We start from the raw sequence: 23624 nt of genomic DNA, 5'->3' as shown, positions 1-23624 counted from the left end.
CCCAACTTGCTTCTTGGTCATGACGTTTGTGCAGGAATAGAAACCCTGACTAAGACATCTTAGGTTAGACTTAGTGGTTAAAAGTGCTGGTTGTTCTTACAGAGACCTGGGATTCATTCCTGTGGCAGCTCACAAATGCATATAACTATAGATCCAGGGGATCTAGTGCCTTTTCTGGCCTTTGAGGTCATTGGATATGCATGTGGTACACATTTGTACATGCAGGCAAAGGACCCATATATGTAACATAAAAGTTTTTAATATAAAAAAAAATTACAAATGCCTTGGGAACCAACTCTCTTCATATATATCGTTATTCTTTCACAAAATAACTTTCAACTCTTCTGGGAACTTCTTTCAAATATTTACTTCATACATATTCAGAGATATTACATTCATGTATATTATACACACACACACAGTGTATATGTGACTTTATTTGAATCACTGCACTGAATTCTTAACACTATTAGCTGAACTTTAGTTCCACTACTTTTCCCCCTACCCTAAGCCCATCAGGTGAACTGTAACTTCTAGCTAAATTAGTAGTGAATATTTACAATACTAGAATTATTTATGTAACCGTGCTTGGTAGGGTAATGAATGCCCTACAAATACACATATATTCTGGCACATTTTGTTACTCCTGGAGCTAAAACCTGCCTCATTTTATCATTTACTTGGTTTTCTCTATTCCCGTCTTCATTCTTTCCCATGCGCCCTAAAGAAGCTACAAAAGGTTAATTAATGGCTCAAAGAATTCTTATGACCTTCCTGTTTAGCCTTCTCTTCCTCCTGCCTGTTTAGCATCCTCCTTTTCTTTCATCTTCCTTGCTACATCTTTCCTAAGTTCCTCCATCCTCCTGGCCAACCTGATGTTGTTTACTAAGACTTTTGTTTTGGTTTGTTTTTTGTTTTGGTTTGTTATTCCAGACAACATTTTTCTGTGTAGCCCTGGCTATTTTAGAACTCAGCCTGTAGACCAGGCTGGTCTTGAACTCACAGAGATCCGTCTGCCTCTGCCTCCTGAGACTGGGACTAAAGATGAGTGCCACCACCACCACCATCTTCCATCTCTTTACAGGATGATGGCTTTAATTTCCTTTCCCAAGCTTTCTGTGAACAAACTTCTTTTTTTCTTGGTTTCTATGACTTTTGTGTAACAGTCATCCAGATTTACCTTCCATCAAACATATTCTGTCATCCTTTTTGTACTGAATTTTCTGGATACCTATCTTCATCTTCTTGGTTTAATTTCTTATTTTGACAAAAAACACCCTCAAAGCGGATATATGAGAGTTACATTTTGTGAACTTCCATTTTTAAAACTACCTTTCCTCTACCCCCAGACATTACCAAGAGATGAATGGTTTTGAAATGGAATTCTACTTGGTTTTCAGAACCATCCTCATCCTCTCAATGAGTCCTAGCTTCCTGGGTTGCAAAGTGGTTTGATGACCAATCTCCCATTTGCAACTGGTTTCCTCTTCCTCTAAGGAAGCTTAGGCATTCTGTTCCTAATTTTACTGTTTTACAATGATCTGCCTTGGTATAGCGGGGATGCTTTTTTTCTATTCATAGCACTAGGCGATAAAGTAGAGTATATTAGTATCATAGTATATGCCCTTCAGTGATGGAAAAATTCCTTGTGTTAGTCATGGAATTATTTTCTCTTCTCCATTTTCATCCTGGTTTCTCTGGTTTTAAAATGTCTATTAGTTTAAGCATGGGGCCCTGTGAGTTGATCCACATCAACATTCCTCTATTTTGTTGATTAAAGTCTCTTCCATCTCTTTACAGGGTGATGGCTTTAATTTCCTTTCCCAAGCTTTCTGTGAACAAACTTCTTTTTTTCTTTATTGTTCCACTGTCCCAACATCCCATGCACTTTCTCTTCTGATACAAGAATCTAGGCTTATGGTTCCCTTGCAATATCCCTCCCAAATCTTCATGTGCCTTATTTTTGGGCTAATGGCAATGCCTGGTGGTTACGATTTAAGAATGAAGTATTAAAGATTCCTAGTGACTAGCTTTCTCCGATGCTTCCTGGAGGGAATACAAAATGGCAAGCCACCTTGGAAAGCATTTGGGCATCTATTAAAAAGTTAAAAATGGCCTAAAGACATGCCTCAGTGGTTAGGAGCACTGGCTGTTCCTCCAGAGGACCCAGCTTTAGTTCCCAGCACCCAGGTGGCAGATGACAACCATCTGTAACTCTGCCCAGTTCCACAGATCCCTACACTGGGTCCTGGCTCTAAGTCTTCCTCTGGTTCCTAGGGTACTAGGCACCAGCATGATTATTATTGTGTAACAGTTTTCTTCCATACTGAAACATTCCATACTACAGGGGACCTCCTTAAGCAGGAAAGCAAATAACTCAAAAGAACTTTAGGAAATCCCTGAAACTAATCAGATTCACTAGGCCTTCCCAGCCAGAGTAAAGCAATAAAAGCTGAGAGTTCTTCTCAAACAACATGAAGCAGAGCTGCAAGGAAGATTCTGAGAGGAAACCAACTACCTGGAAGAAGCCAGACAGGCTGCCTGGAAGAGTCACTAGGAATGGACACTCTCCAACCTGTTGAGCTTTCTGTATGTTGTGCCTTGTGCTCCAGGTTCCCAGCCTTGTGAGCTGTCACCCAGACTGGTGTGGACTTTGGTGATGCATCATCTTTGAGTCATTTCTGCTCCTGTAAGTAATTCCTCATCCATATTCCTGTAAATAACCCATTGAAACGCATTCAAATTGGACTTCCATGGTTTTGTCCTTTGGTCTGTGGTAGATGACAGGATCTGGGTTGAGTAGACATCTCGGGGAAAAAAATTGTCACATGACAATGGTACAAAGACAAAATTCTGGGAAAACACTCATACACATAAGATAAAAATAAATATTTTTTTCTAAAAAGAAACAATACCTATCATACAACCCTGAACATCCTGAGATACTGACCCAAGAAATGAAAGCCCAGCTTCATATAGATACTTATGAATGACCACAGAAGCTTATGTGTAATAGCTAAAAATAAAATAAAACCAGAATCAATACAAAGTATACACTTTACAAATCCATCTGTTAAAATCCTACAATTTGTAAGGAAATGTACAGCATAAGTAGTAGACAGTGCTTGTCTGGGGACCAAGCTAGGGGAAAAAGAACAGGATCTCCAAGAAACAGGCATATAAGAAAACATCCAGAGGCAGTAGATAGGCTCTTCAACTTGACTTCTATAATGATGTCATACCATCAGCACTGATACTTAAGGGGTGCAGCTTATTAATGAATAATTATGTCTTAATACAGCTATAAAAGTAGCCAAAAGAATTATGAAGTATTAAAAATAATCTGAAAAGACTGAGGGACTGGCCTGGGTAATGAGGGTGCTTCTAGGTCTTCAGTATATGCCTATTTCAATACAGCACTCACTCTTCTCCTTCATTGTTTGTTTGCTTTGCTTTTGGTTTTATTGAAACAGAGTCTAATATAGTCCATGATAGTCCTCTGCCCTAGACTGTGAACACATGCTAACATTTCAGAGTTTAGTATTTTTCTAATTGTTTCTCTAGATCCTAAAGTAAGGTGTCAAGCAAACTTTCTATAACCAACCAGACAGTAACTAGCATAAAGTTTTCTAGGTCTTTGTTGAGATTAGTCTACTGATGTAATACAGGAAAGCAGCCTTAGACAATACATAAAGAAAGAGAATAGCTGAGTTCCAATAATTTCATCTAGAAAATCATACAGTAAGCCAGAATTGACCAGGAGCAGATCTCTGGATACTCTAGAGAGTTACCAGTCTTTGGAGAGCTAATCAATCTCTCTTTGGAAGGATACTCTAAAATAACAAAAGGGGGTTATATCAAAAGACAACTAGTCAAGTAAAACTTAGGAAAAGAAAGGTGCCAAGCCATTTGAGAAGTCCTATCTAATCTTATCAGGTCATGGTACAGAGCTATGGGAGAAGCATTCCTGACAAACAATAGATACCACTTCTTCCCGCTCACATCACACAACAAGCAAATCAGAGTGAGAAAAGGGTGTGTTCTCTCGGAGTTGTAGACAGATGCATATAAACAGCTTTCAACTGTTACCTCTCGCTACCATGACTTTTGTCAGGACTTGATTTGGGAGCCTCCACTCAACCTTGACAGCTTTTGAGATGGGGGTTACTATTTATAGTCAGGCAGTTCATAAATGCTCCATCCTCTTACTTCAACATCCTAAGTGCTGGGATTACACCCAGGGAGCTACCAATACACAACTCACTACAGATTTTTTTTTTTAAATTATGATTTATTTTTATTTTATGTGCCAACCATTTTGCCTATGTCTGTGTTATGTCTGTGTAGCATGTGTGTTTGGTATCCCTGGAAGCCAGAAGAGGGTACTAGATCCCTATATCTGGTGTTATGGATGGTTGTAAGCTGCCACATGGGTACTAGAAAGTGAACTGGGGTCCTCTGGAAAAGAAGCCAGTCAGTGCCTTTAACCACAAAGCTATCTTTCTAACCCAGTACTACATTCTTTTTTTAAAGTCAAATAAATTTTCCATGGAAAAGATAAATTGCTAACTGGTATAATAAAATAAATAAATAAAACTACTACTGTTTTATTCTTAATTAAAGGTAATAATTGTGGATTAGCTCAAAACCCTGTGTGAAGCCGTTTCAATTCATGACAAACTTCTTTGCTAAAATAAGATCACATGTTCAGAAAAGAATATTTCTAATTCTATCAGTTGAACATACTAGCCAGCTTCACTAAATTCTCAGGCAACAAAACTCTGAAAGAGAGCTCCTGTGTGAGTAAGGGAAGGAGCTTTTTTCACTTGCCCAGCACCAGAAGACATGAGCCCTGGATAATGCTGAGACAGCAATAGACCTCCACCTTTAACATCTTTGGTCAAAATAACATAATTTGTTACAGCAGAAAGGGCTAGAAAGGGTCTATTAAAAGCTAATAAAGATGGGACAGGAAGAAAGGTGACACAAACAAATCAACTGAAAATTTCTGTAGCTTCATTTTTCAGAGCAAAGGCATGCTGGGAAACTGATCATCATGTCACCTGCAGACAGCGCTGCTATGAAGAAGGCAGCCTAACTCTGTGATTCACCAGTGTCTATGACCTGAAGCAGAAGCAAACTGCCTTTGGAAATGCCGTTGGAGACAGAAGTTTTGCAAAGCAGCACTTCCACCAACCAAGGATCATGAGGGCACTAGTTACAGAGGAAACTGCTTCCTGCCTGCTTATTTCATTCTTAACATGCCAGGAAAAGAAAGGAAGATGTATGGCTTGGTCTGTCATTTAGTGCTCAACATGTTTTTAAAAAATGGAAATATGAACATACTCTGTGGGTTTTGCTAAGCCTGGCATTCCTGAAATTTGGTGGCATTAGTAAGCAAAGGACACCAGGTTGCTTTGCTTCAACAGCGTGGAATGATGATGGTGATGGTTTACAGACTACTTTGAAATATCTGTAATTTACATTTGAAATAAGTTACTTTCTAATAATGTATTGTTTTAGCAACAGCAAAATGGATATTGCTAACTGGGGTTACAAAAGTAGACTTCTAAAATAATCCACAAAACCAGTGATGAGCACAAATGGCTACTGAAAAATTATAGTCTGTGAGTGCAAGCATCTTCATCTATATACTGCATCTAATTTACATAAGTAGAAAGATAGATTACGTTAATTGCCTTTTCGGCTTTTATTATTCCCTACCCCTTCTGATCCAATTCCTTCTGAACAAAAAACAATCCTGTTTGCTATCCAGTCTCCAAACACTTGAGAGGTGGATCGCTAGCTTTAGGGTATTAATCAATCTCAGACTCTTCCTACCAAGAGCTAATTGTTGGCACGAGAGATAGAGGTGTGCCAACAAGATATAAAGTCTAATGACAGACTTCTAATTAAAGTTTTCCTTGCTCTTAGGAAAAGACATTTAAGAAATAGGACTTTTCTTGCTGGGATGTTGGTACATAAAAAGGCAAAGATGGAGCTTCAACAGCCATCCAGTGACAAGAAGTAGTATCTGTCAACAGGCTGTGAGTAGCAGGGAAAGATGATGAGAACATTCATTGGTCCTGGAGGTATTGTGGAGCTGATGAGCTAACACACACATTCTCATGACAGGGAGCGGTGAGCCCACTCACATCAGTCACTTTCAGAGGGACTTCCTTTTACCTGAAGGTGACAGATAAGAAAACCAGGTCAGAGAACTCTGTAGGCATTAGTCCAATCTGGGAATGGCAGACAGGACTCATTTCTTTAAACTGTTCAGCACCACTGTATGAAAACCACATGCACTAAGTGTTTTTATTGGGGGGGGGTGTTGCTTGTTTTTGTTTTGTTTTTTGGGGGGTAAAAAGGATATAGTTCGCAGAAGTTCACAATATAGAGGAAGGAGACTGACAAGCAAGTGGTTAAAGATGTATGATATGAGTTAGGCAAAAGCCATAGACCAAGAGACTATTACCAAAAAAGAAAGCAATTCACTACATCAACGGATCTTAAAGTAGAAAAATCCTGGAAACAACAAAGTATTTTTTTAATGATGTAAATTTTCAAAAAGAAACTACCTGTGAATCTATAATTATTTCAACAATTTTAAACGTCAAAAGAAACAGATGTAATCTCATAAACAATGTTAAAAAGAATACATCAGACAGAAAAGTGTAGCTCTAGTTCCCCAAATTAATCTCTCCTGTTAGAGTCTCTGCAGAGGGAACTGGTGAAATGCAGAAGGAAGAACAATGATGCCGTAGTGATATTAACGTTCTGTTCATTGACATGGGCACTAGTCACCCAGGTGTTTCAATGTATAAAAATGAATCGGAACCATCTGACAACACATATAAATACGTACACACACTTAAATGTGTGATTTTTCTGTATTAGTATTGTGAATGGTTGTAAGGTAGCACTCCTTTAATCCCAGCATGCAGAAGGCAGAGGCAGTTAGATCTCCATGAGTTGGAGCCCAACCTGGTCTGCATGTCAAGTTCCAGGTCAGCCAGGGCTATATATTGAGACCCGTCTCAAAAAACAAAATGAACAACCTAGCATACACTCCTTAAAAGTAAACAAACAAACAAACAAGAAAACTAAGGAGCCTGCAGGGTTAAAAGCAGCAAGTTTCTATGCTCATCCTCTTGAATCTCACTTCTGGAGGAATGCACTGAAACAGCTGTCAAATAATTCTAGATGATCTTGAATTGGTTTCTATACTTTTCAAGTATAAATGACTATATGCCTAAAAATAAATGATTTGTTTAATAGTTTATATTTCTTAAAAAGGGAATTATACTGTTCACATTCTAAAGTTTTTGTTTTTTCACTTTTAACTTATCTTTCCATTTAGTTAAACCGTACTCCCATAACATGCCCTCGTAGCTAACACGCACATATCACATTCTACAGCAGCCCGTTTTGTATCTCTTGGCTATTCCTAGGCCACACTATCCTATAAGTGCTGATACAAAGGCAGAGACCCTAGGTTTGCATGCACTAAGGAAGGAAAGTAGAAAAATATCCTAGGTGGAAGAAATGACACAGTATAACCAAGAAATCAGATAATTCTAGATGAACAAGTCTGAATGGTTGCAGACCCTGGCAGGCATGCATGGGGTGGAGAATGAAGGATTTCAGTGGGAAGTTATGTAGCAAAACTGGAGGAAGATCCTAGAACAGTTAACCTCAGACTCATTTATTACTTTATACAACTTGGCTTCATAAAAGTTTTCTTTTATGAAACTGATGTGAACCTATTCTGAACATCCTTAAAACATTAACACAAGAAATGATATTAAGACTCTCTCCAGGGTCTGTAAAGATGGCTTGGTGGTTAAGAGCATTGGCTGCTCTTCTAGAGTACCAGGGTTCAACTCCCAGCAACCACAAGGTGGCTCAAAACTCCCTGTAACACCACTCCCAGGGGATATAACCCTCTTCTGACCTTTGAAGGCACCAAACATGTATATGTTGCAAAGATACACAGGCAAAACATTCAAAACACATAAAATCAAATAAATCTTGAAACATTTTTTTTTTTAATTTCTACACAGAAAGGAAGGAATGGGGCAATCTGAAAGGGACTCTTTTAATGGTCAACCTCCATGATATGGATATGCTTGGATACCTCATTATTCTCTTAAATGCTTAATGAATTAACATATTCAAACATACCTTCTTCTTGCACACCATGCTAGAGTTCATGAGTACAGATGTTACTGATGATCACAATGATTCAATGATTATAAGAAAGTACCAAGTAGTATGAACCAAACCAGGAGGCATGTGTGCTATGCCTAGAGGAGGGTGGAGAGAAGCCAAGGAAAGCTCTCTAGAGGATTATCATTAAAAGGGTCCTCAAAAAGCAAACAGGAATGTGCCAGGCAAAGAAGGGAAAAATCCAGTTGCAGAAAATATGAGGTTTAAGAGAAAAGACTGACACTGGGGGCTCACAGGGAGTGAGTGGAAGAAAGGGATATAAGATGAGCAAAGAGAAAGAACTGCTCAAGTGTCTGTACTAATGAGTTTCCATGCCTTACAGGGACCAGTCTTATGGGAGCGATACTAAGATTTTCATTCTTTGCCCTTCCTTGGGTGCCATACCTTTCTCCATAGTAATCGCTCAGTAAATGCACGTGGAATAAACAGGTGCATCAGATTCTTGGAAAGTTTCAGAAAGTAGATTAGCCTGGTGGCGCATGCCTGCATTTGCAGTGCTTGGAAAGGTGAGTCGTGGAGTCAGAAGTTCAAGGTCACACTTGGCTACCAGAGAGTTTGAGGACCCACATGTGTGTGTAAGCTGTAGGGGAGGAGGGTGTTGCATAAGAAAAAAGGACAGCTCCTAGTGAAAACATAATAAGTGGAGAGAATCAAACATACAAATTAAGTTCCTAATATAGTTGTAAGGTGGAGTCAGAGTTACACTGGCCCCTGTAAAGCCTGTGATATATACTACTATTCAACCACAATTTAGAATAATGTCCTAAGAGCCAGAACCCCTAAACATTTTGAAATATAGAGAGTCCATGAAAGATCTAGACAGACCCAGGTTCTTGAAACAGTTCCACCAGAATAGTCACTAGCTTAGGCTTCACTAGCTTGAAGCAACTGCTCCACGCTAAGGAGAAGCCCAGCAAAGAGGCAAAGAACATACTGTAGAGTATAGCTGCCTGTGTCAACATATAACACGCCTCATGTGAGGGATAAGAACTTCAGGTTAAACTTTCAGTTCCATTGCCAGCACTGAAGCTAAATGACTGGAACAAGCTCTTGAGAGGGCAAAGAGTTTTCCTCCACAACATTGTTGTTAGAGGGCAGCATCCAGTCACTGACTGCCTTCATTTCCTCTGCTGTACTCTGGTGCAATGATAGCATCGTTACTCCACCAAGCTTCTCTCTTAAAGATATCATCAAATATTTAACCAGACAAGTACAAAATACTGGCAACTATACTATAAGACTCAAAGGGAAAAGCATGGGCTGGTTAACACAACACTGGGAACTAAACCACGTCACACACATGAAACCTTGCTCTTAAAACCTTCACATCCTTTGCTAGTATTTAAGTCCTTCCTCCATCTCTGCACAAATAAACAAGATTTCTCCAGAAGAAATCTTAAATATTGTATTTTCTGCATTAGATGCAAAGGAACAGGAACTGATGTCCAAAGTACACAAGTGACAGTAACAAATGGTCAAGTAGTTTCACATAAATATTACATAGGCAACATGAACTAGACTGATATTAAGGGAATGCGTAAGCTTTGGGTAAATAAGAAGATAAGTCTCTAGCCATAATAATAGGATCTCTAAGGAAATAACAGTTATAAATTGTGCTAAAAAGATTAGCCAATCATACTAGCCAAATTATGAAAGAGAGAACATTCTAAGGGTACTAGTTCAAACCAGAGATAGTCAAGTGTCAGGCAACCAATATTAGAGCACAGTAACCACAAATCAATGAGAACTTAAGAAACAATAACTATTCTGCTTAATGTCCTATTTCCAAAAACATTTAACATATAAAATCCTAAAAAGTAATTCACTACCTAGAAGTGAATGAAGAGGACATTGACATCAGTGAAGGCTACACTGCAACGGCAATTACCCAGTGTGTGTACTGCAAAGACGCACTCATGCCTGAGTTAAATGTGGATGCTCAAGCTCCTCAGAAGTCAATGCTTCACACAAGGATGAAGGAGTCACACAGATAAAGTGAGTGGTACAACTAAAGGCTGCAATTCTTATCTAAACAGAATTCACGTTCCCCAAAATTGGATGCACTCAACAGACACATGTTCATTAACTGCTAAAGGCACTGCTGTACAAACCTCCCAAACGTAAGGAAGTAGATTAACTAAATGGTTTAAATATAAAACCTTAACCACTACCCCACTAGAAATAAACTCCTAGGCCTATTCCTATCTACTTACCATTGTCAAGTCACTTACTATCATCCATGGCATGAAAACTAATGTGTACCCAAAAGGCTCATGCAAAGGCCTGGTCCTCAGGGTGATAGCCCTATCGGAAGAAGATAACAGTCTTCAGAAGGTGTTGGACGTCACTAAGACCCAGTCTTATTCTCTCTCTGCTTCTTGCCTTGTGATAAGAGCAGTTTGTAATGCTTTGTGAGTCTGCTAGGATTGATTTTTTTTTTTTTTTTTTTTTTTTTTTGGAGACAGGGTCTCACTATAGTAGCCTGGCTGGCCTGGAACTCAGTACGCTTACCATGAGGGCTTTGAACTCAAGAGATTCACCTGCCAAGTCCTGGGATTAAAGGGGTGCATCACAACTGACTTGTTCAATGCAAAGGAAACAGTTACAGCAAACAAAGATCTTTCCAAATACTTCAGAATCTATTTTACTAAAATGATCAATTGAAAATGGTTCCATACATGTCAACTACTTGTTAAACCCAGAAAAGTACCTACTCTACCATGTTAAAACAGTCTGTATAAAGTGACAGAGTAACTTTAACAGAGTCAGAGAAACAAACAGAACCAGAGACAACAAAGGATTTTATCTTTTCAAAAAGAGTAAGGGAAAAAAAAAAGGGTGAAAGGAAAGGAAAACTAAGAGTAAAGGGCAAATCTCAGGGATTCCCTGGATGGCAAACGGCACATTCCATGAAACATCCAAACTCAGGTGAGCATGGACGCATGCCAACAATCTTCATGGTACATACAGCACTATGTTCCCCCAGAACGCCTTCTGTAGGTTATTGGGAAATACATAGAAAAAGAATTTTTGTTTTGTTTTGTTTTGTTTTTAAATTACTATGTCTTGTTTATTAATACTTGAGGTTAGCACTGGATGAATTTCAAGTCTATCATTCTCACACAAGATATACACTAAGGATACACCTTAGTCACATCCAACCTGCCCAACTTGCTCACATCCTTCCTCTCCTCCTACTGTTGGTCACTCTCCTAACTAGACCAGTCCTTTTCTGTGTGCGAGTAGACTCTGCATAGGAAAGAAGACATGAGCTGCTTTATCTCTCATCCCACCTGTTCTCAGCCCAGGCTAGTCTAGAACTCACTATGTAGTCTAGGCCTGCCTGGAACTTGATATTATAGACATGAAGCACATGACTAGCTTGTTACTTAATCTTAATTTGATAGATGCTTTCTTATAGCCTTTGACCAAATATAGTTGTAGATCATTTTCAGTTGCTTTAAAATTTTCATCCATACCTTTTATCATATAACTTTGCAAGGCCTGGTCACATGGCTTGATTTGATTCACAGGATGGTAACAGTCTAATGCCAATAGAGTCTCAGTATGAACTTAGTAGTTTGGCCTTGTGCTCTGGTGATAACCACGAAGGAAACTTTAGTCTCTTCATGCTAAGCTTCAGAATAAGGTAATCATAAGCAGACCTACCATCATGGAGGCAAGCCCAGCCAACCAAAAGTGAAAGCAGATCTATCTGGCCAAAGCCATCCTGGATCAAGAAAACTCTAAATGACCTGTAGATCTAGTATGAAAATTAGTATATTATTATAAGCTACTCAGTAAAACTGATTTGTAATGTAGAACTGCTATGAGAAGAGCTGGTCAATACTTCAGGTCCATATCTAAGGCAATCAGAGTAACAATAGATTTACAAAAGAAAAGGGTTAATCATAAAAATACTCAGAAAAGAAAAAGAAAAAACTACCATCACTGGGGAAACAGTCTTAAATTGTGAATAAATACTTGAGGGTGTGGAAAAAACATGTTTAAAGGAACACTTAAAGACACACACCTTAGATTGCAGCCCTCAGGACACAAAGGCAGGTAAATATGACCTCAAGGCCTATCCAGTCTACACAGTCAACTGCCTACAGAGCAATGTAGTAAGACTCTGTTTCCAAAACAATCAAACAAAGGAACACTCAAAAAACAAGAAAACACTCATAATAGATTGAATCAAAAGATCAAGATACAGTGCTCTTTAAAATAGAAAACAAAACAAAACAAAACTGTATACAGAAAAGATCAGTCAGATTAAAATCTATTCAAAACACGCAAAATATTTTTTTCTGTGGTACACACTACTCTCTCCAAACATAAAAGAGCCAATGAGCTACCTCAGAGGGCACCTGCAGCCAAGTCTGAAGTGGTAACTTGAGGCTCTGTGGAGAGTCAGTTGTGTTGGATGGTGTTTTGCTGGAGCAAACTCATGAAGGAATGTTTTCCTGAAGCAGACACAGGTGAAAGACTAAAGCAGACTCATGAAGGAACGTTTCACTGAAGCAGTCACAGGAGGAAGGATGTTCTGTTAAAGCAAGCACGTGAAAGGAATAATTCTTTGCTAACAACACACACGTATTGGTTCATCTTACACTGCACAGTTGAGCTCCATTTGTCAGGACTCCATAGAGAGAAATGCACCAAAAAACTGGTGATGTGCTGCAGCTTCTTGCCACTTCCACAGACTCTGCTGATTTGCCAAGTGATGTCAGCTGTGACAGATGCCCGGTGCTGAGGCAAAAACCCATGGAGGACACGAGATGTTTGGAGAGAATATAAAAAGGACAGCGATGAAGGCTGAGTTTGGCTTGCTTATAGAGCTAGCTGTGCAATACTTGTTGGTCTCTTGTCTTTGTTGATCTTCTCTTTGCTGAGAGAGGCGCAACTGAGAACTTCTGGTGTTCCTTCTGGTCTCTCCTGCTGACTCAAGCAGAGGCTGAAGTCTGGCTGTCTCTGCTAGGTAGTGCCACTGCTGCTGATTCGTATTTACTATGCCAACTTTACCGAACTGGATTAATAGTGCATCTGTGAAGTGTTCGCAAGTAGATCAAGCTGCTGCCACTAACCTGTGAACTGAACTGCCAATTTCCAGACAACACAGACAGGAGTTGCTCCAAAGAACCTTTCTGAAAAGGTCCACATCCCTCCCCACTCCCTATTTCTTTCCCACTACCTCTGGTAGGTGGTGGGATACAAGAGAGGTTAAATCATTTAGGAACCATCATTAAAAATAGGTTTTAAAAGAATTAAAGTCACACAAGTCTGACAATCTGAATTTGACCCTCGGACTCACAGACTAGTAAAAGCCACTCCTTCAAGGTGTCTCAACCTCTGCATACACAACCTCTGCGGGATGGGTTACCTCTCTCCAAAATGGTAGATATTACAAGAAGTATTATACTAGGAATAAGAAGGAATTGAAACAAATTCCCTGTCTTAATTTGTTTTAATTTAGTCTCATATAATACATGCCAACCGCAGCTTCCCTCTTCCCTGGCCCTCCAATTCCCCTCTCTCCCCCAGCCCCACACTGCCCCATTTGCCCCAAGAACAGAGGAGGCCTCCCAGGGACATCAATAAAACACGGCACAGCAATAAGACCAGGCATATTCCCTCAGATCAAGGTTGGGTGAGACGACCCAATAGGAGAAAAAGGGTTCCTAGAGAAGGCAAGAGTCAGAAACACCCCCAGTCCCACTGTCAGCACCCTGTGCTCTTGAAACCATTTAGTAAGACATTTTAAAAATAGTAATTATAAGCAGATATGTAATCACAAACTGTGGTATGCTACAGTGGGTAAAACTGTATTTTGCTTCAGTATACAGTGCCTAAATTTATCTGGCCACGGCCACCAGAAATAAACTACACTTCCCAGTCTTCCCTACAACTAGTGAGGCCATGTGACTATGTTCAAATCAAGGAGATTAACTGGAAGCGGTACATAAAGCTTCCAGTAAACATCCTTAAAAATAAAGGGCTCCCTCTATGTTGATTTCCCCCTTCTCACCAGATGGAGCTGCTATTTTGGACTCTGATGTGAAGAAGCTTCACGCTGAGAATGGCAGAGCAACAGAACAGGAGGTGCCTGGGTCACTGACACCNTACAAATACTCTTTCCAGCCTAGTCGACTGCTGAGATCTTGGATGACAGAGAAGTCCAAGTATGGCTGCTTAAGCCACCTTTATGTGGGGGTNTCAGCCATTCAGACAAACCTGACTGTAAATAACATTAATTATAAAGAAAATAAAAGGCTTCAATAAGGTCATGAAAGAGAAANGGGTAGGGTTCNCTGCTCAGTGGATGGATGTAACAACTCTTAGCAGTGAGATGAAACCAGGGAGACAGGCTGGCAACCAGAGGCAGGGAATACCAACTTGAATGAATACCAACAAGGGCCTAAATCCTCCTAGGGACAAGGAACACTTTGGGATGTTAAGACTGCTTGTTGGGCTAGGAGTGCAGTTATAATAGTCACTTGCTTATCATTTACAAAGCTCAGAACTGCCAAGGGAGAAAAAAGAAGGAAAAGAAGAAAAGAGAGAAGGAAGAGTGCTGTTTCTATGAGAAATTAGAATTAAAACCGAACACTGAAGCAACTGAGCATTTCGGCTCCAGAATCTGGATCTCTGTNTTCTGCCACGGACCACANATTTNTGTCAGATATAAATGAAGGGATTGCAGAATGAGAATGAATCCTGTTGAGGAAATGAAGAGCTACTTCCACACACTGCCCCACTACGGTTCAAGACAGTTGAAATCTCTGATTAGAGGGNTCNTCTGTCATGATGAAAACATCACAAGGTTTTCAAATGCTAACCATTCCATGTACAGATCAGAGATTGGGATCAACTGNTTTGAAATAATATTAATTATTTATTTGCTATTTTAAAAATGAGGCATGTATACTATGAAGATTTCAGAAAATAAACATAGGGAANTAAGGGGAGAAATGTAAAATACCACCTCCCAACATTTTCTACTGATTCTGTTTTCACACACATTTGCATGCGCACAGAGGCATATACACAGAGAAAACACAAAGGTATCTGTAATCCAGATAAAGTCCTAAATGCCTCTTAGGAGAAGCTATTTTATGTCACTAAACCATGATTTAATTGACTATGTAGCATACAGTTCATTTAGCTAAGTGAGTCTAGGAATGTTTTGAGTTAAAACTATCAGACACAAACTGAATCCCTGCAGGTGAAGCTGCCTTCTAAACCCACCCTAGAATTTCTGTTCATAAATCTCAAGTTACAGTTTGAAAGCCATAAAAACTTCTAAACACGAATTCAAGGAAATTCACTGAGTTTTTACCATAAAGGACAAAGATCATCTCTTCCCAAAGTGCTAACTATCAAAAACTAAAGTTGTATTAATGAATAAGAACAAATATGTCTACTGTAAGAATTGGTGACTATGTGTAATGTTGTATTTCTTTAATAAAGCAAAGTAAGAAAATGTTTATATTTTATTTGTTTACAAATAGATACATACAGAAAAAATGGAAGCAAATATGACAAAGGGTTAAGTCTATAACATTGCTCTTCAGAGGTTTTTTTTAAATATTATTACTTATAAAAGCTGCAGATTTATCTTGCTTTCTGACTCTGTGCTTGTGCCTTCAAAACTTTCACAACAATTTTCTGCTCCTCAATAAGAAAAGCCCGCTTGATCCTGTCACAGACACACTTGGCACACATGGAAACACCACAGTCTCTACTGGCGTGCTTCTTAGTCTTAGAAAATATATAAAATAAAAACTTGGGGTCTCACAGCATGAACCCCTCAAAGTCTGTCTGAGCACATACTGTAAGCAGATTTCAGAGCTTTCCCAACCTTCTTGGTATAAAGGTAAACAATCCTATTGCCAAGGGTTCAAGACATCCTAGTTTTGTTAGAGGCTGTATTGTAGGAAAGTCTAGGACACTATGTCAAACACTAGAGCACTCTGAGTGCCTCTAAGCACTGTCCCTGGAAGAGGAAAAGGAAAGGGCTCTTCAGAGGTTTTTGTTCTTAATTTTCTTCTCACAACAACAATGTATTATTAAGTTAAACTACTAGTCATGTAAATAAGGTAATTCAGATTTTAGTTACTGAAGTGAAAGGAAAAGTTTTGCTAAAGTCTAAGTAGTCTTCTGACAAGGAAAAACAAACAGGTGGCATTAGAAATTCATTATAAAATAAAACTTTTAGATCATATTCTGATGAACACCAGCAAGGTTTCTGGTTGGAATGCTGTCAGTGAGAGCCGGTGTTGTTCCCTTTTTAAACCCTGCCCTGCCCTATTCTATCAAGGCAGCACTTTTATAGTTAAACAAACACAAACAGAGCAAGACTGCATTTCACTTAATGTCTTCCTGAAGCTACATAGAGAGCTACCTAGTAAGTTCAGAGCCAGGGTTTTGTCAGCTGATGAATAGGCAGTTGCAATTCTCTAAGTGAGGGCAGTTGAGTACTAACAAGTAACAGAATAAGCCAAACTATGGTGTTTGAATAAGACTGCCCCCCACAGGCTCGTTTATTTAAATGCTTAGTCAACAGGTAATGGAACTCTTTGAAAGGATTAGAAGGATAAGGAAGTGTGGTCTTACTGGAGGAAGTGTGCCATGGGGTGGGAACAGGCTTTGAAATTTCAAAAGCCCATGCCAGGCTTTGTCTCTCTTCCTCTCTCCCCTCCCTCTTTTCTTTTCTTCCTCCCTTTCTTTATCTTTGTGTGCGTGTATATGTGTCTGTGTCTGTCTGTCTGTCTGTCTGTCTCTCTCCCTCCCTCCTTCTCTGTAAATCAGATGTAGTTCTTTGTTACTACTCCAGCACCCTGTTCCCTGATGTGATAATAGACTAAGCCTCTGATAGTGTAAGCAAACCCCCAATTAAATGCTTTCCTTGGTCATGGTGTCTCCTCACAGCAATAGAACAGTAACTAAGACACAAACCTATCACAAAGTTAGTTATCACAAACAGATTTTTTAAATAAAGTAAATTTTTCTGTGATTGCCCAGTCTCTGAAATGCATCCCTGAGTTCTTTTAACATCGTACTAATCATTTAATCATTTTCAATGTCTATGCCAGCTACATCAAACTCAGCAAAAGTGATTCACTTATTGGCATCTTGTCAGAGAAACCCTGCAACTGTAAGGAGGCTCAGAACTTGGAGTGCTCTAAAGCCAGGCCCTGTCACCAACATGTTTCCGTCTAGAGAACCCAGTCACACATTAACAAGTCCTCTTTACAACTTCCCTTACAAATTCTTCTCTGCCTCTGCATCCTGTCGCCTCCCAGATTTACTCTGGCTCCTCCTACTCTAAAATACCTCCTGTTTGTAGAGACAAGATTGGAAAGCATTAAAGAGAGAGGAATCAAAAAACAATGTTTCACTCAGCTTAGAAGATTATCTCATCTACGGTTCTCAAAATTTATTTTTCCCTTCAGTGAAATGAAAAACACAATCGGAAATCTGCAGGAAAGAAATGTTTGTTGCTATTGTTTAGACAACAACATAAAACTCAAAGTTACTGAAAAACCATTTTTATCAATCTTCTGTAAGGTTTCAGTAGCACAGAATTGTCAACTAATTCACAGGTATCTGCTCCTTACTCCAAGACAGAAACGCTCTTTATACCAGAGCAGGAGGAGTGAGAGAAGAAGACAGGGAGGGGATGCTCCTCAGATTGCCACAAACATCAACTCACAGCAGTCAACTGTCACACTCCACCTGGTGGCAGGAGCTGCCTCAGTTGGTAAATAGAAGCCACTCTACAAAAAGTACCAGTAGCACTTTCCTTATACAAAATACAAGATGTTCCTTTCTTGTCCTACACAGAGAAAGTCTAGGAATGTCCATCAAAGAGTTTTCAAAGAGTAGGTCAGCATCTGATGAAGACTAGCATAAAAGTCTGACAACACTAACAACAGGAGAAGGACATAGGGAACTACCCATAAGTGAAATGTCAGCTCAAACCTTCACAACAGGTAAGAAGACACTGCCGCTATAGGACTCCATATCACACACGCCCACTAACTTTCTCTGTCCCTTCCCCTTTGGGTAAACTACAGTTTAATCAGCAGCCTGCCACATTGCTTTTAGGTATCTGCCAGTAGCATATACTCGTGGGATACTCTAGAGACTGATTTCAACCAAAAATAAAAATAGATGAACAGATCAAGCAAAATTAAACTGAGTCTGGCTGCCCACACTTATTTTCACACATGAAAAAAAAACAAAACAAAACAAAACAAAACAAAAAACAAAAAACCCAGCAGCCGTCTTAGAAGCCTCAAACACACATATCTTTAGAACACAATGTTAAAGATATGTCCCCGCCTTCCCTACCTGTTTCTCACTCAAAGCTGTGATTTTGGCTTGGAGTTCATGAAGCTGTTTCTTTAAGTCAGCATTCTGATTGGAAAGAAAAAATATCTGTGAGAAAGATATTCATTTGTTAACATAATAGTATCGGGAAGACTGTGCATACTGCATACAAGTAACGAAGCAACCTTTAGCTATCAAATTTTCCATGCATTAAATTATAAGCATAACATCAGCCCCTAAGATAAAACAGGAGCAGTTTCCTCAACTGTTCTGAACTACAGCAAGTTTTATACTTTCTCAGCTTACACGTTAATAGTACCTTTCCCCTAAAATATTGTTATTCTTTATAGAGAGTATCAGTTGACAGAAAATCTAAAGCTCTACTAATCAGACAAAAACAGGAAAATGGAGGTTAAAGTATGCATACCCCGCTGCTTAGCTGCATTATCAACAAGGATAAGAGGCCTTTCTCTACTTGTCCTCTCTCTTATTTAGAAAAGTACATTTGTTATTTTAGCCTAGATTTGGGAAGCTGTCAGCACTGTAACTGCCTTAATAGCACGTCATTCAAATCAACGTGCTGAAATTCTAAGAATCGAAGAGTACTATTTTAGATGGAATATACTTGAGCACGTTTGCCTTTTCTGGGGGTGGGGATCCGGGTATGAAAGTTTTCAAATGTTTAACATAGCAGAAAGCCTGAATGTCACCCCAGTGAGAGACTTATTTCCTTGTTTTGTCCACAGTCCCTTCATTCCTCTGCCTGGTCTGTCAGGCCTGGGGCAAGTATTCTCTCCAGTACTCAGCTGACCTCATTTGGGGTTTTTCCGGTGTGTCTGATATTAGGCTTCTCTGAGGTCACTCAAAGTGTTCTCAGACTTTCCAGGTTAGGAATTTGCTGTTCTACAATCATGAACTAACAGAACTGCTAGCCCTGAGAACACTTCAGTTCCTGACAATATAGATCACCCCATTAAATATAAAGAACCTAGCAATCTGCTGCCACTTGGTCCCCTAAATTCAATTTAAATTGTGAATACACTAAAAAGAAAATAAAAATTAAAACAGGGATGTTTCTCATGGAAGGCAAACTGTCAAATAGGAATAAATGTGAGCCAAAATTACCAGATCTCAGAGTCAATGAAATGTATTAAAATACAACAATCAGACCACTGAGACTTAATTTCTCAAGATGAATTATTATTTCCCACTTGAAAAAAAAAAATCAACCTGCCTCAGTACTGTTCTTCAGGAATTTATTTTACTTTACAGAGATGCATGTATCCCACTGTTTAATGGGTGCCAGGAAGACACTACTGAAAAATAAATGTGAATCACTGGAGGGCAAGGTAACTTTGGGGAATATTTCTCTATAAAAGAATAAGATGTCTAAGGCAAAGCTCCTATAAAAGTAAATTTAACAGTTTATAGATTATTGTGTAAGGTATGTCTGAAACCCTCTTTAAGAGTTCATTTACAGATTAAACCTTTCAAAGTCAGGTGTGATGGCACATTTACATAACCTTAGCTTTGAGGGTTAGAGGAAGGAGGGTAGAGGACCAATACCACTCCTGGCTACTTATGGCACTTGGAGCTATTCTAGAACATGAAACCTTGTCCCAAAACAAAAAATAAAATAGAATATAAATTTCAAACATTCTTAAAACATTATTCTAAAGTTTTTACTGTGAACGTTGTAAATCCAGTACTCAGGTATCCTACATATAAACTGCACACAATTAAAAATGATTTGGGGGCACTTCAGTAAGTTTGAGACTTTAAAAGCTTGGCAAACTCTAATTCTGATGATGAGAATTAATCTATACCAGATATGGAGGCAAAAGCTTATAATCTCAGCATTTGGAAAGTTAAGCAGGGAGGAGAGTTTAAAGCCAGCATAGAGTCTCAAAGTAGCTTTCTAAGAAAGATACTCAAGTTATATGAAGTCTATTAAACCTCATTTTCTAAGAAAGATATTCAAGTTATATGAAGTCTATTAAACCTCATTTTCTAAGAAAGATACTCAAGTTATATGAAGTTTATTAAACCTCATTTTTTTTCATCTGTTTGTTTGGCTGGTTTTTACAGATACTCACAGAAATTAATAAAAAAGCGAAACAATAATAACAAGGCTGAGCCAGCAGCGATTTTACTCTACAACTGGACTTTCTTTACACCTATAAAACATGAATATCAACATACATGCTGCTTGGGATGAAAGTGTTTTTAATTTAACTAACACCTACATTTTATTGTTAATTGTCAATAATAGTTTACTGTCACTTTCAATTGTTTTTACATTTAAAAATTAAGTTAATAACAACAGGACTTTTTTTACCTGTGGATCCTGCTTCATTTGGGCAACCAGTTTCTGGTAATAAAGAGAGAAAAGGAACTGTCAGTCTCACATAATAACCCCTATGGCTACTTAGGTTTATACTCCTCTCTCTCTCTCTCTCTCTCTCTCTCTCTCTCTCTCTCTCTCTCTCTCTCTCTCTCAATATCACCAAAAAAATAGACTAAAAATTTTCGTGATGTCTATAAAAGGCTAATGAAGCACTCTTTGTAAAAGAAGAAAGAATCAATTATCTCTTTATATCTGAAATGAAAACGTATCTGTTTTGTCAATGTGGAGGAGGAAAGTGACTTCTGCAATTTAAATAAGCAGGATGTAGGCCGAACATAGTGGTGAATGCCTTTAATCCCAGCACACAGGAGGCAGGCAGATCTTTGTGTATTTGAGACCAGCGGGATCTACAGAATGAGTTCTAGGACAGGCAGAGCTACGTACATAGTGAGACCCTGTCTCAAAACACCAGACAAGGTCTGGAAAGAAACTGTACCCATATAAAACAGGGCTGTTTGTATACAGCAAAATTCAGGTTTGGCAGGCCTATTGGTTTGGATCTTACAGTAGTAGCCTCTTGGTTAGTAACTTCATTCGATCAGCTCATCTTATGTACTCTGCAGGCATCAGAGACACACACACACTGCAGACACACAGGCAGACAAAACACTCATACACATCAAATAAATAAATGAATAAATAAATGTCATCTGACCTAACCCAACTATAACAACAACAACAGCAATAACAACAACAACAATCCCAAGAGTAACAAGAGGAATTTGAAAGATAAAAGAATATGGGAAGGCTGAGGGTACTTAGGGCTAGCTTTTCTCCAGTGAATTTTTCAGATAATAATAGAAACAGCTGTCACATTCTTTGGGTGACAAGGCACTTTTAAAATGTTGTTATAAAATAAAATCTAAAATACACAACAAACTCATCTACTTTATTAAGTAGAAGCCAAGTCTTAAAATTTGAGGTGTGATAATATGGATTAATATACAAACAATGGACTACAAACAATATGACTTGTTAACAGCCCCAAAACGCTGTTGTAATGCATCCTCATTTTTAGTTTAGTTGTTTTATTACATTTTTCATTTATTTGTATGTCTATGTACATATGTGCTATGGTGCATATGTGGAAGTCAGAAGACCACTTTCAGATGCTGGCTCTCTTTCCATCAGGTGGGTCCTGGCCTGGTAGCAGGGCCTCTATCCACTTAGCCATCTTGCCAGTCCTTTAATTCTAGTTGTCAAGCAGTCAGCTAACAGAACCTGCTGTTATTGTGACTCTCTTTAAAAGTAATGAACCCCAATCTAACTTTGCTGCCTCAGATCTGCTGAGATATACACACTGGACTAATTTTAAGACAAAAGAACAGGTTGTAATAGCCCAAGAAATGCTTAGTAAACAATATGACATTTATTCTAACTGGACAAAAGTCTTTCTTCCAGGTACTAAAATACACTCTGGATGCTGAGGTTGACAAATGCATAAAGTGTGCACGCTGAGATGATGCTCCGTGATTAAGAAGACTAGCCCTTCAGTAACATCATCTAGTTCTACACAGTAAAGCATCATCTACATCCTTACAAATCTAGCCACATTTATTTTAAAAGCTGATTTGGGCTGGCAAGATAGCCAAGTGGGTAAAGACTATTTCAAAACTCAACTCACAACCTTAGTTCTATCCCTAGAAAGAAACTTTAGGGAGCAGAGAGCCAACTACAGAGCTGTCCTCTGATGGCTACAGAGGTGCTGCGACATACACACTCTCATACATGTAAAATGAATAAGTGTAGTAATACTCAAAAAATAAACAACAGTCTGGCTGTCCTTTTTGATTTGGTTACCAAAGAACTGCAAAGTTGTTTTCTGGGGGTTGAAAGAAGTTTTCTTCCGTGTCACTGGATTTCTTTCTATTGCTATTTATTGAATGAGTGTATAGAAGCTTTTTGCCTATATGTATGTGCTTGATGTTATACTTCATGTTTGTACCACGTGCATGACTGTCACTCTCAGATGTCAGAGGTGACTGTCAGATCCCTTAGAACTGTTTTTACCAATGGTTATGAACCACCATGTGGATGCTCAAACCATGTGGGAATCAAACCTGGGTCTTTGCAAAAGCAGTAAGTGTTCTTAACCTCTGAGTGATAATGCAGTTCATGACTCTAGAATTTAAAAACTGACTGGTAAGATCCACCTATGCAGGAAATAAATAACTGTTTTTCTATGTATAAGCACTTAAACTACTTTTCATACAAACAAGACAAGATGAGGAGCTCACTAGACAATCCATTTTCCAAGTGACTTTAAATGGGAATTGAGTTATTAAAGTTACTTTCCACTGAAGGACTGCTGCCATTTTTCATAATCTATATTCTGTCAAAGATAAGAGAACAGCCATGTCCTCAAATCCAGGCCACCACCTGTTTCCTAAACAGTCTTATGGAACTGAGTCATGCCTATTTGTCTATACACTGTCTGTGGCTGCTCTGCCTGCTCAGTAACACAGCAGAGCAGCCACACAGACTATAAACGACCTGCAGTCTAATATATTTTACCATCTGGCCCTTTACAGAAAGTTTGTTAACTTCTGTTTGCTTTATACTAGTCTCATTCCATATGGAGCTAATACTCTAAAACATTCTCTCTCTCTCTCTCTCTCTCTCTCTCTCTCTCTCTCTCTCTCTCTCTCTC

The 23624-nt window shown here is 38.8% G+C and overlaps 1 protein-coding gene and 1 pseudogene across 13 annotated transcripts in view; both read right to left on the bottom strand.

Moving 5' to 3' along the window:
• Positions 1-23624, bottom strand: part of Phf21a (PHD finger protein 21A) — a 155475-nt gene that overhangs the window by 106368 nt on the left and 25483 nt on the right. For all 13 annotated transcript variants that reach the window (XR_003843504.1, XR_003843508.1, XR_003843501.1 and 10 more), the window contains 2 exons: positions 20906-20938; positions 18589-18654 (listed from right to left, as the gene is read on the bottom strand). Coding sequence is in view for 1 of the 13 variants with exons in the window: in XM_021192490.2 (XP_021048149.1) it covers positions 18589-18654; positions 20906-20938 (99 nt within the window). In the remaining 12 variants the exon portion in view is untranslated. The remainder of the gene's footprint in view (positions 1-18588; positions 18655-20905; positions 20939-23624) is intronic.
• Positions 15847-18258, bottom strand: LOC110319551 (annotated as a pseudogene).

This window comes from Mus pahari, chromosome 3, assembly GCF_900095145.1.
Source record: "Mus pahari chromosome 3, PAHARI_EIJ_v1.1, whole genome shotgun sequence".
In the NCBI taxonomy this organism is placed as follows: Eukaryota; Metazoa; Chordata; class Mammalia; order Rodentia; family Muridae; genus Mus; species Mus pahari.
Note: the sequence above shows the minus strand (reverse complement) of the source record. Positions and strands in the feature narration are given on the sequence as shown.